We start from the raw sequence: 17968 nt of genomic DNA, 5'->3' as shown, positions 1-17968 counted from the left end.
TAAAAGTAGTTCATTACATCAGTAAATCTAGATGGTTAAATTAGAAAAGTATACCAGGTATACTTAAAAACTTCTAACATAAAGGCTGAATCAAACAGCTAAATTCTAAAATCAGAAATATCCAGGAGGCAATATTAATTATTTTATGAAATGAGCCAATAGGGAAAAAAAAGATTATGTACAAAATGAAAAAAGAAACATAACACAAAAAATACTGTTTTATGGTTTAGCTGAAAACAGAATACCCTAATATTGCTACACTTTTAAGAAATGTTTTGAATCACATAAAACTTCACTTTAATAATGCTTTTGTAGTTTGGGGATAGAAAGTTTGTACCAAATTATCTAAGTCCCGAAAATGCTAAATCTAAAAATTTGTTATCGACAACTTTCCACATAATATTTTAAGAATTCTAGAATCATCAAAATTAAATGTAAATCTATTTCTTTACTCTAACTCCTGCCAATTTTAAGTATCACCATGAACCCACCATTCTCAAAGAATGGTTTCTTAAAACATAATCTAATCATATCTTACTTGGTGATTTGTGACTTTGTTCTAGGAAGAAAAAAGAAAAAGAAAAAAATGGGAAAGAACATCTCAAAGGGCTCATATAAATCTGAAAACCACAATCTTGAACTATATATTGAAGAACAACTCTAGCAAAACTACAGAGCAGAGCTTCCCCAGCATTACAGGTGTACCAGAATACTGATCCTCATCCCCAGTGTTTCACTCTGAACTGCTTGGCCAGGTGCTTCTAGCCTCCAAAAATCTCACCCACCCTGGTGTGCAATTCAAAACGTATTTTCTGTGTGTGCCACAGCCTAAAAAAAGGCTGAGAGGCACTGATAGAGTATACTGCAGTAGTTACAACATCAACTTTAAAATACATACTCTCCGAAAAGAATCTAAAAAAGGATATATATAAATGTATAACTGAATCATTGTGCTGTACACCTGAAATTAACACACTGTAAATAAACTATACTTCAATAAAATTTTTTTAAAAAAGATAAAACAACAACATACTCTCCAAAGAAGAAATTCAAAGTCTACCTTTACTTGATATCCTGATGATCCTAAAGGCTAATTTGTTTTATTCATTTATTTATTTTTATCAATGTAAGTAATCAAGTCTTATGTTACATTTGTATAATATGCATGTTTTTAAAATACAGTTCCTCTTACAGCTTAAGTAACCTCCTCATCAGCAATAATATCCTGGTGCGGGTTAAGATAAAGAAATCTACTGAAAACTTTTTTAGGTAAGGACATGGTTAGAGCAGCATTCATGTATAGCTTATTTTTTCCTAAGCACTCAAACTAAAATCCAAAAAATATTTCCTAACCTCCTTCCACAATTTTTCTCCATAGCACTATCACCTTCTAATATAATAGTGATTAACTTAAATATTTTGTTCTTATCCATTACCCCTAACCAGACTATTACATTCACAAGGGCAGAAATCTTGCCTGCTTTTGTTCACTGCTGTATCCCCAGCACCTAGATGAATACCAAACACATAGTGGGCCCTCAAAAAACTAACTGATGAGTGAATGAACAAATTTCATAATTTAGCTGTAGTTTTATGTATAATTTATTTGTTTTGAGGAGTTAAATTTTGCCATTAAGATGGTCAGGAAAAAATTTTGTTCTAAGACACAGAATAACCACACAGAAAGTGTTGTGTTTCAAAAAGCTCAGTTTATCTATATTAAAATATTTTTCAAGATACTACCAGAAAAGGATGTGAAGAAAAGGGAACCCTTGTACAATGTTGGTGGGAATGTACACTGGTGCAGCCACTATGAAAAATAGCGTTGAGGGTCCTCAGAAAACAGAAATTAGAACTACTATTTGATCCAGCAATTCCACTCCTGGGTATATATCAGAAGAAAATGAAAACACTAATGTAAAAGATACATGCACTCCAACGTTCAAAGCAGCACTATTTACAATTGTTAAGATATGAAAGCAATCTAAGTATCCATCAACAGATGAACATATAAATAAGATGTTGGCGTGCACACATGCACACACACACAAACAATGAAATATTACTCAGCTGTAAAAAAGAATGAAACTTTGCCATTTGCAACAACATAGATGGACTTGGAGAGTATTATGCTCAGTGAAATAAAATCAGTCAGAGAAAGAAATACTGTACAGTATCACTTACATGTGGAATCTAAAAAGTAAATCTAGTGAATATAACAAAAAAGAAACAGACTCACAGATATAAAGAACTAGTGGTTAACACTGGAGAGGGAAAGGGAGAGGAGCAAGATAGGGAGACAGGGTTAACACGTACAAACTACTATGTATAAAATAAGCTACAAGGATATATTGTACAGCACAGGGAGTATAGCCAATATTTCCTAATAACTATAAATGGAGTATAATCTTTAAAAATTGTGAATCATTATATTGTATGTCTGAAACATAAACTATTGTATATCAACTATGCTTCGATTAAAAAAATTTTTAATAAAAAAGATACTACCAGAAAATCTGTATCAGGTATTTTTAAAATACAAATAAAAGGAAGAATTTAGTTTTAATTAAAATAGGAAACATCCATTTTCCATTCCTCTAATCAGAAGACATAAAGGAATAAAGGATGAAAAGACAGTCAGAGGTAGTACTTGGGATGCAGAAAAACGCAGTATTGCACTGCCTAGTATTGTTTCCATTGCTTAAGTCGCCATGTAAAATTCAAGACTGTCAACACTGTTTTGTACCGACTCAAGTTTTTTTCTCTTAAAAACTGAAATCTGTCTTCTCCAGACACTAAAAGTCTAAATCTAATCAGCAAATTAGTTATCCCTATAATCCTCCTGCCAAATATAATCACAAGTATAGTGGATTTTAATCTTTCAATACAAATAATCTTAAATTGGTCATATAGCCGATCTACTGTTCAACTAGTGTTCTACAGTTCCTTTTTTGGCCCAAATGATGAAACTTCTCTAACGTCTCTGGGGAGATTAGGGTAAAGTATAATGTTTCCTGAAATTGTTCTTGTTTTTTCTCTGGATTACTTCATGACATCTCTTCAACTAGGAACGTTATATACAGTTTTCTTTTTCTATTCTGCAGGGAAGTCCAGAGGGAGAAGCAAAAGTAAAAAGAGTCTTGAATGGAGAGGCTGAAAGGGGACAGACAACACAAAAGCACAGAAGTAAATGTGAAGCAAATACGTGCACAGAAGAGGAAGAAGATTCAGAAAAGAGAAGAGATGAAAGAAAAGCACTTTTCTCTCCTAAAAAGAGGAAAAAAGGGACAGGGAAACGTGCTTATTCTTCTAGAAACAAAAGCATAAAATCCTTCCAAGAAAAACGTGGTCTCTTTAAGATGTTGTTAAAACTCTAAAAAGCGCTCAGATGACACTCCAAACGGGAGTTCTGCCTTCTCTTCCTATGTTTTGACAGAGCTAGTCTTCATCTGTAAATTAAATGCAAGCTATAGATAATGCAGAGTTAATCTCTACAAAACTGCAACTGTGGATGCCATCTTTGCCTGAAAAAAAATCAAACTCCTTGGATTTGGTAAAAAGGAGCCTATTAAGTTGGAAAACCAGAAAACCACGCATTGCCAAGTCAGGTAAATACAACACGGGTTAATAAAACACCTCCTACCAAACTAAGGTTCCACCAAAGATCTGGCGAAGAGGGGTAAAAGGCTGTAGCCTAACCGCGACCGCAAGGGTGGGGCACCGTAGGAAATAAAAAGATTTGAGGGCGAGCTATCTATCCCGGGAGCTATGGGGAGCTGGTGACTTGTCTCTCGGGGAGACTGCATATTAGGCGGCAAATGACTTTGATGGGCTAACTGCAGCTTCGGGGAGAGTGAGAAAATGGGCTGCTGGACGTATGTTCGTTGAGAGTGCGGAGGCTGAAAGAGTAAGGTACCCCTGGGGCAAAGGACTAAGAGTCAAAAGGGGAGTCGAGGGGCCGAGCAGGCCAGGGAGGCCGGGCGTGGGAGGCCTGAACAGAGGCCGCGAAACGCCTCTGCAGCCAGCCGCCTTCTCCGGGAACGCCTTTTCAGCTCCCCACACTCAGCCCCTCTCAGGGCCGCCCCTGCCCCGGCGACAACGGCGACAGCAGCTGTTTCCGCCCAGCCGGGGACCGCGGAGGAAAAGACATCCCTGGGGCGGGGGTCAGGCCAGCGGGAGCCGTCCGGGTGAGCTGGAGATGATTCCGAGACCACTGCCCCTGAGCGAACATCAAACTTCGCCCTTTCCTCCCCTTAGCCTTCTTTATCCCCCAACTTCCCGGCCGGCTGGTGTCCGCTTCGACCGACCGAGAAACCCCCTTCTTCTCGCCGCCTCTCACCCCTCCCAACGCCCGGACGCTGGAGAAGGACCGGCTACCGGGGCCGCTCCGGAGCCGGCCCAGGTGCCCAGAGTCCCAGACACCCCCCCGGGCGAAACGCTCGGATCCTCCCTGTGGCTCCGGAGCCCGCCCAGATGCTGCAAACTCCTCTTACCTGCATTGACGCCATGATAGAACCATCCCCCCCCAAGACCGGCGAGGCCAGAGACGCAGGGGGCGGAGCTGCCGTGCTTGCGTCACGCCGCGGGGGCCCAGCATCCCGGGCGCGGGGGGCGGGGCCTCCAATGCGAAGGGGAGTGCGGGACGGGATTGGCTGGCGCAGTAGGCGTCCGGAGGGGGAGGCGCGGACCCGGCCGCGGTGAATGGCGGTGTCGGTACGTTCGGTCACGTCCAGCTCCCCAGCCTCCACTAAGATCCCCACTCGCTACCCCGATCGCTTAGGAAACGCTACTCGGGTTTTGACCCGAGCCACGATTGTTCTCTTTTTTCTGTCTATACCTCGAGATCCTGATGTCCAGATCCGTGGGTTTTGGGGTTTTTTTTCTGTTTTGTTTTGTTTTTCCAACCACAGGTGTATGGTTTACAGATTTTTTCCATTCGGATGCTTTTTCCACATTACCATGCCCACTTTCACAGCTTTGGGGCAAGATAAAACTTGCCACAGGGCTGCTTTCTGGTCTTTACGGACCTGGAAGTCTTCTCATATTCCTAATTTGGGGAAGAGAGACACAGATTTCCTTGCACAACGGGATGAGAATTGAGGGCAGAACAGCCCTTTGATATTTTAAAGGCAAGGGTAGATTTGTGGAACTGAAACTTGCCTGAAGGGGAAGAGAACATTTGGAAGTTTTTCTTTTGTTTGTGTGCAATTTCTGCCCCGTTACCCTAGCCCCTCAGTTTGAAACTTCACGTGTATCAATAATAGTTATAGTGTTACGGCACTGACACTTGGTTAGAGATTTGACCCTAGACATGAAATTGTTTTTAATGTATCAGTGTTACGCTATAATATACACATACCTTCTGTCACATCCAGATTTCTCTTCAGCCTGTTTTGTAGTGGGCAGTTTTGTGGTCGTTTCACCTAGGGATGTATATGAGTAGGGAGAGCTGAGTACACAGAATTTATTCTGGGAGTACACCAGTTCTGCCAACATTTATCAGAAGCCACATAGAACTGAAGATGTTATTGGTTTATAAAAGGAAAATGGAAGCCAAATGCTTGCACTTCCTGTTCTGTTTTTTTTTGTTTTTTTTTTTTAAATGTAGGTGGCTGATACATGAGTAGAAGGCTTTTAGTTTACCAGAATGAAAGCTTAAAAATCTGTCATTTTATTAACTTGGAGTTCTTTTAAGAAATTTATGTAAGATTTAAATATAAGAGCAATGTAAGATATCATCCTTCCCACTCTTTAGATCATTATGTTCTCTGTGAAATTCTCTAAGGTAAAATGTGTTCAAAAAAGGAAAAAAGATCCTTAAAATACCCTACTTATTCTATGGTATAATACTAAACACCCTATTCTTCATCGCTAGAGAGGAATTTATATTGGTATACTTTTCTTCCTCTTAGACTTCCACCCGATTGCCAGAAATGGGCTGGTTTTCCCTTTGTTGTGCAAAATGACTGTGTCCTTGAGGAATGTTTGCAGGCTTCCGGCAACCAAGGATGATCCAGAAACATATCAGGTGTCAGCCCAGTTGTGTTGCCTACATTTCAACTGAGTAAAACTCATATCATGAAAGAGGAAAGCTTTTCCAGATATATTTTCTTCTGGAGATCTTTATCCCTATGATCTCAGAAAATTGATCGTTTTACCATCTAAGGTTTACTTTGTTTAAAAGCCAATTCTTCCTAAGGTATGTGTCTTTAGATGACCCCACAAACAAAGCATTATGACATCATCAGAATCAACAACCTGCCATGACAAATACTAATAAGGAAGAAAGGGTTACAGGAATCCTAATACCCCTCACAGTAAAATCAACATCTGGTCCCTTGGATTTTATATGTGTTAAAGAGGATCTTCATAGGAGGGAAAAGTCAGTACCAGTCATATCTTTCCAGGAAATAGTAAATAGTACATAATTACCTCACTACCCTCTTCATTCTTTCATTGATATATAAAAGATCCTCATGTACTCAGGAGCTAAAACAGTCACTTTCAGATGGGGTGGGAGCATATAATTATCTCCAGGAAGCATGAAATGTTTATATCTAAAACAATTGATTATACAGTGTTTGAGGACTAGGCTCACATCTCATTTCTTCAGTTTTTGTTTTGTTTTGTTTGTTTTTTACACATCTCATTTCTTTACAGAGTGGAGCTTCCTATCAGATAGGCAAAAGACAAAATGCCTGACAATTCCAAAAGTAGGAGAGGAAGTGGAGTTCTCATAAACTCTATACGAGGACTTCCCTGGTGGCGCAGTGGTTAAGAATCCGCCTGCCAGTGCAGGGGACACAGGTTCGAGCCCTGGTCCAGGAAGATCCCACATGCAGTAGAGCAACTAAGCCTGTGCGCCACAACTACGGAGCCTGCACCCTAGAGCCCATGAGCCACAACTACTGAGCCCGCACGCCACAACTACTGTAGCCCCCAAGCCTAGAGCCTATGCTCTGCAACAAGAGAAGCTACCGCAATAAGAACCCCACGCAACGCAACGAAGAGTAGCCCCCGTTCGCCACAACTAGAGAAAGCCCCGTGAGCAGCAACAAAGACCCAACATAGCCAAAAAATAAAAACAATAAAAGTTCTCTCTTAAAAAATAAAGATATCTTGGAGACAACTGTTGAAATTTAAGCAGAAAATAGGTATCAGATAATATTAAGGAATAATAGCTGTCTTTGTTAGATTTGATAATGATGTTCATTTTTTAATTTCCATAGCAATTAGAAATGACCATCAGGTTCAAGGAAGTGATTCTCCTTCACCTCACAAACTACCCCCACCTCCATCTCCCTGGAAGAGAAAAACCAGGACGTACCCAAGCTGTGTATGTACCTGAGGTCTTCCCTGCCAAGGAAAAAGCAGAGCCTGTGACACAGGGGACTAAAAGCAGCTGGACTTTCTGGCAGAAAAGAAGAAATATGGGAAACCAAATAGTCTAATTTCTTAAAGGACCCACAAAGGGATCAATGGGCAAATCCTGCAATATTGATAATGTCATGTGATTTATGAATGCTTGAGTTCTAGTGATTCAGTAGACCGGTGAGTTAGGAGCAGTCCTATGAGAATATGCTTGTTGGAGGCTGAAGAGGCAGAGCTGACGAGTCCTTACTTGAGTCTGTGTCTCCCCAGAGTGGTTTATTCTTAGTCTCCCACTGGCTGATCTCATCAGAGAAACAGAGGCAGTTTAGCAACCAGCAGCTTGGTTATTGGATTGGAAGAGGCAACAGGCCAGGAATCCAAGGCTTGTATTCTTATCCGAGCTCTGTCATTAGCAAGCTTGGTCAAGGCTCTTAATGTCTCTGGGTTTATTTCCTTATCAATAAAATGAGTAAATCAGACTGTAAAATCTCCAAGTTTTCTTTCCAGATGTCAAATTCCACGCACCTATCAGAGGGAATCAAAATTTGAAATGATGTGTTTAAAATACTATGTTTAGGGCTTCCCTGGTGGCGCAGTGGTTGAGAGTCTGCCTGCCGATGCAGGGGACACGGGTTCATGCCCCGGTCCGGGAAGATCCCACATGCCGCAGGGCAGCTGGGCCCATGAGCCATGGCCGCTGAGCCTGCGCGTCCGGAGAGGCCACAACAGTGAGAGGCCCGTGGACCGCAAAATAAAAAAAAAAAAAATACTATGTTTAAAAGTCTAAGATAAAATACAATGGACATGATGTACTATTTTGAGTTTTAAAAAATCACTTTTATAAGTATAATAAAGAACTTGGTTTCATTGTGATTTTTGTAGAAATACTGGGGTGCTTTAGTTAACAATTTAAAAATGCTAATGTAATCCAACTGAGCTGTAAATGGGATTTCAAAAAGTATCAGGGGAATTCCCTGGCGGTTCAGTGGTTAGGACTCCGTGCTTTCACTGCTTTGGGCCCAGGTTCAATCCCTGGTCGAGGAACTAAGATCCCACACGCCGCAGGGGCGCAGACAAAAAAAAAAAAAGTATCGAAAACTCCAAATTCATGATTTAGAGTGATACTTTAAAAAAAGCATATCTACAAAAGTATTATTTTTATAATTTTGAATCTAAACTAGTCATTTCATGTGGATCTCCTAAGAAGAGACAATGAAAATTAACAAAATAACAGATGGTTTGTATATGTGACCTATTCTGCGTGACTTACTTTACATGTCAAAAACGATTGATTTATATACATATCTGGTTTGTAGATAAGATTGTGACTCAGGAGAACTTTGTCTTCACTTTCTCAGCTTTCCTTTTCCTCCCTGTCAAGAATTCTTTCACCCAGGTCTGCAGACCTTGAGCACATTCCTTGCTTGCTTCTCCCCTAGACCTCTTAGAAAGTTATCCTTTTGCGGGGAAAGAGGAACCCTTTAAAAACCGAATGAAAACCATGGACCCACTCCACAGAAAAATGCTCATACTCATGAAATTTTGTATTTTAGGGGGTTACCTGACCCTCAGAAGTCCATCCCTTGGCGGAAGTTTGTAAACCTCAAGGTAAGAACACCTCTACTGAAGAGGTGATGATGGATACCCTTTGCCCTTTTCAAAACCTGTCTATCTTTTATGGAGACACAATTTCATAGCACTTGTTTTCTTTTTTTCACTTGTTTATTTTCCGGTCCTTCTGAAAAGCAGTGTGCTATGTGAAAAGCTCTGGATTGGGAACCAGAAGAGTTGATTATTTACCTTGATTCTTCCCAGGGGTGACACTAAACGTACTTAACAACGGATGTGGCACAGGTACCAACTGTGCAGAACAGAAGTTGCTCAGTGCTGGAGCAAGGGCCTGGTTGCTCCCTGCCCCAAGGGCCAGGTACCTGTAGTTAGATCATGGGTAGCTGTGGGGGGGATTCCGAGGCCACAGAAGGAGATTCTTTTCGGGGTCTGCGGGCAGTGGCTATTTACTCACCACTATAAAAGTATTTCAGTATTTTCTTTTGGGAGTGATAGAAATGTTCTAAAAATTATGGTGATGATTGACCAACTGTATAAATTTACCGAAAATTATTGAGTAATTATTATGGGTGATGTTTATGGTATGTGAATTATACCCTAATAAAACTGTTTAAAAACAGAGAAGAGCATTTCAATATTTTAACAAAACAGCCATAACAGTAAGTCCCAGCTGGCCTTCAGACTGGCTTTCCCATTAATGATATAAGATCAGAGGCTGCTCAGGTGTCTCCCTGGGTCTAGATTTTTAATCTGTAAAATGGAGAGTCAATGGTTTCTTCAAAGCTTTCCAGATAAATTCTTTTCCTTGTCAAAAAATCCCACAATTGTGTTATCATAATTTATACTGTCCTTCTTTATCTACTTATAAAGCCATCATTGCCCAAACACATATTTACCCTTCCTCTACTGTTTAAGGAGGGATAGCAGCCCTAGTGATTTTGTCCCTGCCAGACAGTTCTTTCTTATCCTATGACTTTACCTCCTGCCTACCTATCCCATCCTTTGTGTGTGTGTGTGTGTGTGTGTGTGTGTGTGTGCGTGTGTGTGCCTCTTTTTCGCCTATCTCCACTTAACACGTATTGGAAAAGGCACTAGACTTGGAATCAGAGGGCTAGACTTTGAATCCCAACTCTGCTACTTCTTAGTTCTGTGACCTGGAGTTGGTCATTTAAATTTCTCTGAACCGGGCTTCTGTGGTGGTGCAGTGGTTGGGAATCCGCCTGCCAATGCAGGGGATGCGGGTTCGAGCCCTGGTCTGGGAAGATCCCACATGCCGCGGAGCAGCTGAGCCCGTGCGCCACAACTGCTGAGCCCATGAGCCTAGAGCCCGTGCTCCACAACGGGAGAAGCCACTGCAATGAGAGGCCCACTCACCACAGGGAGGAGCGGCCCCCGCTCTCCGCAACTGGAGAAAGCCCGTGCGCAGCAGCAAGGACCCAACGCAGCCAAAAATAAAATAAATTAAAAACAAAATAAATTTCTCTGAACCTTAGTTTCATCATCTGTAAAATGGGGATGAAAATGCCAACGTGGTTGGTGGTGGAGTCCAGATGCAATCATAGATGTGAAGGAGCTTGGTGAACGGCACATCACCACATGGATGAGAGGTGATGCCTAGTTATTCTTCTGAAATACTCTGTTCTCTCTGCAGTGGACGGATGAGATGCTGGCTAAGGAGTGGAGTGTATGGCAGTGATTGAGAAATACCCATGTCAAGATCCCCAAATTTCACACCAGTTTGTGAATATAGAAGAGACTGGACACTGTGCTCTGAACTGAAATTGCCATACACAAATACTCAAGGTTGAAACCTTGTATCTCCCGGCCCCACCACTGCCCTTCTCCACATGGCATCCTCCCAGATCTGCCCTTATTAATGACGATCAAGAGAACAGCTACCTTGGATTGAGTATTTATATGTGCCACACAGGCACTGTGAGAGGCACTTGTATTTCCTGTATTATTTAATCTTTAAAACAATTCCCATTTTATAGGCTAGGAAACAGGCTTAGAGAGACTAGGTAGTTTGCCAGAGTCACCCAGCTTCTGAATAGAAGAGTCAGAATCTTACCTTGGAAACTCTAACTCCATTAGTCTACAGATCGAGTTCATTAACTAGTATGCCATATTGTCCTTCCAAACCCATTCTCTTAATGACCCATGTAAGTGAGGTTTTAAAATAAAAGTAACCCTTGGGCTTCCCTGGCGGCGCAGTGGTTGAGAGTCCGCCTGCCGATGCAGGGGACATGGGTTCGTGCCCCGGTCCGGGAAGATCCCACATGCCGCGGAGCGGCTGGGCCCGTGAGCCATGGCCGCTGAGCCTGCGCGTCCGGAGCCTGTGCTCCGCAACGGGAGAGGCCACAACAGTGAGAGGCCCGCGTACCGCAAAAAAAAAAAAGTAACTTTGCAGTGGAGAAACCTGACGAACACTACTTCAGTCATGTGATCATGGTCAACCTCGGCAATGATAAGTCACGTTGAGTGTATGTACCCTTGATAAGATGTGATGCAAATGACACTTTACCTCTGTGGTCTCCCCCCCACCCCCGAAATCACATAACCCCTGTCTAATCATGAGAAAAACATCAGGCAAATCTTAAATAAGGATATTCTACAAAAGACCTGATCAGTACTCCTCAAATCTGTCAATGTCCCAGTACTCCTAAAATCTGTCGATGTCATTGAAATTAAGGACAGTTTGAGAGAAACTGTCACAGCCTAAGTAGGAACCTAAGAAGACAGGATGCTAAATATAATGGGATTTAGGAATAGAAAAAGGAGATTAGGTTAAAATGCAGAAAATCAGACTTAAGTATAGGTTTTAATTATTAATAGTGTATCAATATTTGTTCATTGATTGTAACAAATGAACCATACTAATATAAGATGTTAATATGAGAAATTAAATGAGGAACATAGGGAATTTTTGTACTGTCATCACAATTTTTTTTATTGAGATATAGTTGATGTACAGTATTATATAAGTTACAGGTGTACATTTAAAAAAATGGAAACCTGTTCTTAAATCAAATTTTTAAGAAATACCTTAAATCATTGATGGAAGGAGGTGAGAGACAAGAGGCAGCCAAGATCTGGTCATGGAAGTCTTTGTTGGCTGGCAAGGTTGGACTTTATCTTAGAAACCATTTGGTGGGACTTCCCTGGTGGCGCAGTGGATAGGACTCCACGCTCCCGATGCAGGGGGCCCGGGTTCAATCCCTGGTCAGGGAACTAGATCCCACATGCATGCAGCAACTAAGAGTTCGCATGCCACAACTAAGGAGCCCACATGCCTCAACTAAGGAGCCTGCCTGCCACAACTAAGACCCCACGCAACCAAATAAGTAAATATTAAAAAAAAGAAGAAGAAGAGGAAAGAAATCATTTGGCAAATTAGAGTTATTTTCAGATGGGAGGTGGTGAGGCCAGATTTATATTTTGAAATGACTGTTCTGAACAGATTTGATCAGGTCAGATCAGAAAAGAAAAATCAGAAAAGGAGGCTATTGCAAGGGCCTGACAGATGGAGGATGAGGGCTTGGACTAGGGAACGTAGAAAAAGGACTCTTGAGATATTTAGGAAGGGGAACAGACAGGACTGAGATTTGTTGCATATAGGGGACAAGGAAGGAGTTGAATGCAAGGTTTCTGATTTGAAAGTAAAGGAGTTGGTACAGACAGAAGAAATGAAAATAGAAGGGAAAGAAAAAATGATTCCATTTTGGACATAGTTGAGGATTTAAAGTTTCCCATAGGTCATCTGTCATGCCTTTTAAAAATGAAACTTGTAAAATCTATCTCAAATGAATTCACTAGGAAATCCTGGGAACAGAGGCTCAGCTTATGTGGAGGGCCCTTTTTCTGTCAGTCTCTGTGGTGTTCAAGATGGCCTCTAGTCTCCAGACTCATAGCCAACCTACCAGCTCAGTAACCCCAGTGGATTATTCTAACAGCAAAGATCTGGGAGGGGGGTCCAATTGGCTTAGCTCTAATCAGCTTCATCTCTCAACCAAACAGTGATCTGACTGATCAGGCCTGGGCTGTAGCATGGGCGGGAGTGGAGCCAGCCCCACTCAAATCACATGAAATGAGACCTCCCATAAGAAAGAAGCTTCTTACACTAGAGTGAGGGGAGATAAGAGATGCAAGAGAGACAAAAAGTACAGATGTCCACCTACTACATCTCAACTGGGATATATTCAGCAGACATTCTACACCACAGGCTTAAGCTGGGAGAGGATGGGGGGAGCTTTCATTTAAGTGAAGTTTTGGATTATGATGTAATACTAGATGGCCTGAAATTTTTTTTTTTTTTTCGGTACGCGGGCCTCTCACTGTTGTGGCCTCTCCCGTTGCAGAGCACAGGCTCCAGACGCGCAGGCTCAGCGGCCATGGCTCACGGGCCCGGCCACTCCGCGGCACGTGGGATCTTCCCGGACCGGGGCACGAACCCATGTCCCCTGCATCGGCAGGCGGACTCTCAACCACTGCGCCACCAGGGGAGCCCGTGGCCTGAAATTTTTAATGACTGATAAGAAACTGTTCTTTTTTTTAAAGAAACTGTTCTTCTGACAGAGGGACTGCAGATATTCTGGAACCTTCCTGAGATTTCATCCAAGGCAAGGAAAACCCACGGAGCGGGTTTTAAAGGAAAATGGGCGACAGCACCACATGGAGTCCAGCTCATTCAGTAAAATGATTACATTTGAAACCATGAAAATAAAGAGATCACTCCAAGAGAGAGTTTAGGGGAGAAAAAAACCCATAATGCTGAGGTCAGTGGCTAAAGGAACACCAACATTTAAGAGAAATGTGGGCTAGAAGTCAAAAGGGTCTTGAGGAGGGAGTAAGTAATCAATAATGTAAATTCATTCAAGATTTGTAAAACAAACACACACAAACAAAAACTGAATTGGCAATGTGGAGTACGTCAATGCTCTTCATCAGATTACTTTTTGTTGTAGTGAACTGTGGAGCGAACTGGTAAGTGAAGATAAAGAGGCATCAAAGGCTTGGACTTCCCTGGTGGTGCAGTAGTTAAGAATCTGCCTGCCAACGCAGGGGACACGGGTTCGATCCCTGGTCCAGGAAGATCCCACATGCCGTGGAGCAACTAAGCCTGCGAGTTGCAACTACTGAGCCCTCGTGCCACAACTACTGAAGCCCACGCGCCTAGAGCCCGCACTCCACAACAAAGAGAAGCCACTGCAATGAGAGGCCCGTGCACCGCAACAAAGAGTAGCCCCTGCTCACCGCAGCTAGGGAAAGCCAGTGTGCAGCAACGAAGACCCAACGCAGACAATAAATAAATAAATTTATATTTTTTTAAAAAAGAGACATCAAAGGCTTGGAGGAGATGAGAAAAAGGGAGATAAGACTGCACTAGTGACAAATGCAATGTCAAGAGTAGGGAGTTTTGTTTCTTGTTTGTTTTCAGAAAGTGATTTGAGCATTATCATAAGCTAAAAGGAGTCAGTAGAGGAGGATATTTGAAAATGTTAGGCATTTAAAGAGGGAAGGCTGTGTGGGTCACATACCTTTGGTTTGATGTGGAGAAAGATTCCTATTAGCTTCTTAAATCATAATACGCACAATGAAGACCCAATGCAGCCAAAAACACAGAGAGAGAATCAATGATAGAATTAGAAGATCACTGTTTTACAACCACCAATGTAGTAACTGATTCAGGCAAAGAGCATCAACGGACACAAATTCTATTAGGTGAAACATTGTTGCAAAGTATCAAAGTATCAACCCTCAGATTCCTTGTCAATTTTCACAAAGTATAATCACAAAGTATCAACCCTCAGATTCCTTGTCAATTTTAAAGGGGAAAGCTTATCTTTATTAATAGAGGAATCTGGCAGACAGTGTCTGAACCAAGTGATGAAACCAATGATGAGACAAACTAACATTATGTGCCTCCTGGTGGGATTCGGTGGTAATATAGCATTATGCATTTAGTATTCTTTGACTAAAATTTTAACCTGAATCTAATCATGAAGGAACAATCAGTCAAATCCAGACTGTGAGACATTCTAGAACACAACTGGCCTGGGCTCTTCAAAAATGTCAGTGTGACCAAAAAAATAAAAAAGTGGAGGATGGCTCTGGAATTAAAGAAAAATAAAAAGACAAAACAATTAAAGGCAATAAATAATCTTCAATAAATGCTAGATTTAAAATTTATTAGAACAGTTTGGGAAATTTTACTGTTATCGAATCAGTTGAATTAACTTGTCCTCACTGTATTGTGTTATGTTGGGGAATAACCTAGTCCTTGGGAGAAATATGTTCAAGTATTTATGGGTGAAGTGTCAGGATTTCTGCAACTTTCAGAAAATTGCAAATTTCACACACACACGTATATGTATTCTATATAATGAGAGAGCTATAGACATATAGAGAAATATATAGATAATTTTTTTTTTTGGGCTGCGCCTCATGACATGCAGGATCTTAGTTCCACCACTAGGGATCAAAACCGTGCCCCCTACAGTGGAAGCGTGGAGTCTTAACCACTGGACTGCCAGGGAAGTCCCATATAGATAATTTTGATAGTTACCTTGATGTGTCAATTCAGCTAGGCTATAGTACCGAGTTATTTAATCAAACACTAATCAAGGTATTGCTGTGACAGTACAGTTGACTCTCCATATCCGCAGATGTGAAACCTGCAGGTAGAGAGGGCCGACAGTATCCATATTGTGCTATTTTATTTTATTTTATTTTATTTTATTATTTTATTATTTTTGGCTGCGTTGGGTCTTTGCTGCTGTGAGTGGGCTTTCTCTAGTTGCGGTGATCGGGAGCTACTCTTCGTTGCGGTGCGTGGGCTTCTCATTGCGGTGGCTTCTCTTGTTGTGGAGCACGGGCTCTAGGCGCACAGGCTTCAGTAATTGCGGCATGTGAGCTCAGTAGTTGTAGCTCTCGGGCTCTAGAGCACAGGCTCTGTAGTTGTGGTGCACGGGCTTAGTTGCTCTGCAGCATGTGGGAACTTCCCAGACCAGGGATCGAACCCGTGTCCCCTGCAGGGACAGGTGGATTCTTAACCACTGTGCCACCAGGGAAGTCCCTGTACTATGCTATTTTATATAAGCAATTTGAGCATTGGAGGATTTTTGTATCCACAGGGGCTTCTGGGTCATCTGGAGCCAATTTCCTGGGAAAAGGAGGGACAACTGTACTTTGTAGATGAGTACATCTAGAATTCAGTTGACTTTATTTTTTAAAAATATTTGTTTATTTATTTATGTAGGTTGCACCGGGTCTTAGTTGCGGCGCTCGGGATCTTCATTTCAGAATGCAGGATCTTTTAGTTGCAGCATTCAGGATCTAGTTCCCCGACCAGGGATCGAACCCAGGACCCCTGCATTGGGAGCAGCGTGGAGTCTTACCCACTGGACCACCAGGGAAGTCCCGCATGAGACAATTTCTTAAACTAAATCTTGTTCTATATATTTCTATCTATCTACCTATCTATAGAGAGAGGGAAGGAAGGAGAGAAAAAGAACTTTATATCTATATAGAGCTACAGATTGATAGAAAGATAGATATGGATATATCCTATTGGCTTTGTTTCTCTGGAGAATCCTGAGTGATAAAATAATAGATATAGATATAGATAAAGCAAATGTGGCAAATGTTAACAACTGCTAAATCTAGGTAAAGGGCATATGGATGTTTATTGTACTATTAACTTTTCTCAACATTTGAAAGTTTTTATCATAAAAATTGATGGAAAGATTAAAAGTGTGTTTTAATGAAAATTTTGAAGAGGTAATACAGCTCAATCAGCACAGAGACATAGCCTAATAAAAATACTGGAATTTAAACATAAAGAGTGGTGATCGTACAGCACAGGGAATACAGTCAATATTTTATAATAACTATAAATGCAGTATAATCTATAAAAATTTTGAATCACAGTGTTTCATGCCTGAAACTAAGATAATATTGTAAGTCAATTATACTTCAAAAAAAAGAAAAAAGAAAAACTGTAAATATTGCCTTAAAAAAATCAAGAAGAACAAATCAGTTTATCATCAGAATCCTCCACTTTAGCATTAGCAAACAGTGAATTAGTGTCTTAAAAATCCTTGGGGGGCTCCCCTGGTGGCGCAGTGGTTGAGAGTCAGCCTGCCGATGCAGGGGACACGGGTTCGTGCCCCGGTCCGGGGGGATCCCACATGCCGCGGAGCGGCTGGGACCGTGAGCCATGGCCGCTGAGTCTGCGCGTCCGGAGCCTGTGCTCCGCAACGGGAGAGGCCACGACAGTGAGAGGCCTGCGTACCGCAAAAAAAAAAAAAAAAAATCCTTGGGTAAGGGAAAATGTGGTCCTAAATTTTAGAATCATTTAAGCAAAAGCTCATGGAAGTGGGAGCTCAGTAGTTGTGGCTCACGGGCTTAGCTGCTCCACGGCATGTGGGATCTTCCCAGACCAGGGATTGGACCCGTGTCCCCTGCATTGGCAGGCAGATTCTCAACCACTGCGCCATCAGAGAAGCCCTGGTTATCTGTTTTAAATATAGCAGTGTGTACATGTCAATCCCAATCTCCCAATCTATCCCTCCCGCTCCCCGACCCTTTCCCCCTGGTAACTATAAGTTCATTCTCTAAGTCTGTGAGTCCGTTTTTTATTTTGTTTTAATTTGCCCTGCCTCGCAGTTTGTGGGATCTTTGTTCCCTGACCAGGGGTTGAACCCGGGCCCTCAGCAGTGAAAGTGCGGAGTCCTAACCCCTGACTGCTGGGAATTCCCGTTTCCGGTTTGTAAATAAGTTCATTTGTATCATTTTTTTTTTTAGATTCCGCACATAAGCAATATCATATGATATTTGTCTTTGTCTGACTTACTTCACTTAGTATGATAATCTCCAGGTCCATCCATGTTGCTACAAATGGCATTAATTTTATTCTCTTTAATGGCTGAATAATATTCCATTGTATATATGTACTACATCTTCTTTACCCATTCATCTATTGATGAATATTTAGGTTGCTTCCATGTTTTGGCTATCATAAACAGCG

At 41.7% G+C, this 17968-nt stretch overlaps 1 protein-coding gene and 1 long non-coding RNA gene across 4 annotated transcripts in view; one reads left to right on the top strand and one right to left on the bottom strand.

Annotated features, from left to right (window-relative positions):
* UBE2W (ubiquitin conjugating enzyme E2 W) overlaps window positions 1-4588 on the bottom strand; it is a 76147-nt gene extending 71559 nt beyond the window's left edge. For all 3 annotated transcript variants that reach the window (XM_067712042.1, XM_067712044.1, XM_067712041.1), the window contains exon 1: window positions 4494-4588. In XM_067712042.1, the coding sequence (XP_067568143.1) occupies window positions 4494-4508 (15 nt within the window). In that variant the 5' untranslated portion in view covers window positions 4509-4588. The remainder of the gene's footprint in view (window positions 1-4493) is intronic.
* LOC137210325 (uncharacterized) lies at window positions 3750-7858 on the top strand. Its single transcript, XR_010936461.1, has 2 exons — window positions 3750-4187; window positions 6661-7858. It is a non-coding gene; the product is annotated as an uncharacterized lncRNA (long non-coding RNA).
* Window positions 7859-17968: the final 10110 nt, after the last annotated feature.

Source organism: Pseudorca crassidens, chromosome 17, assembly GCF_039906515.1.
Source record: "Pseudorca crassidens isolate mPseCra1 chromosome 17, mPseCra1.hap1, whole genome shotgun sequence".
Classification (NCBI taxonomy): domain Eukaryota; kingdom Metazoa; phylum Chordata; class Mammalia; order Artiodactyla; family Delphinidae; genus Pseudorca; species Pseudorca crassidens.
Note: the sequence above shows the minus strand (reverse complement) of the source record. Positions and strands in the feature narration are given on the sequence as shown.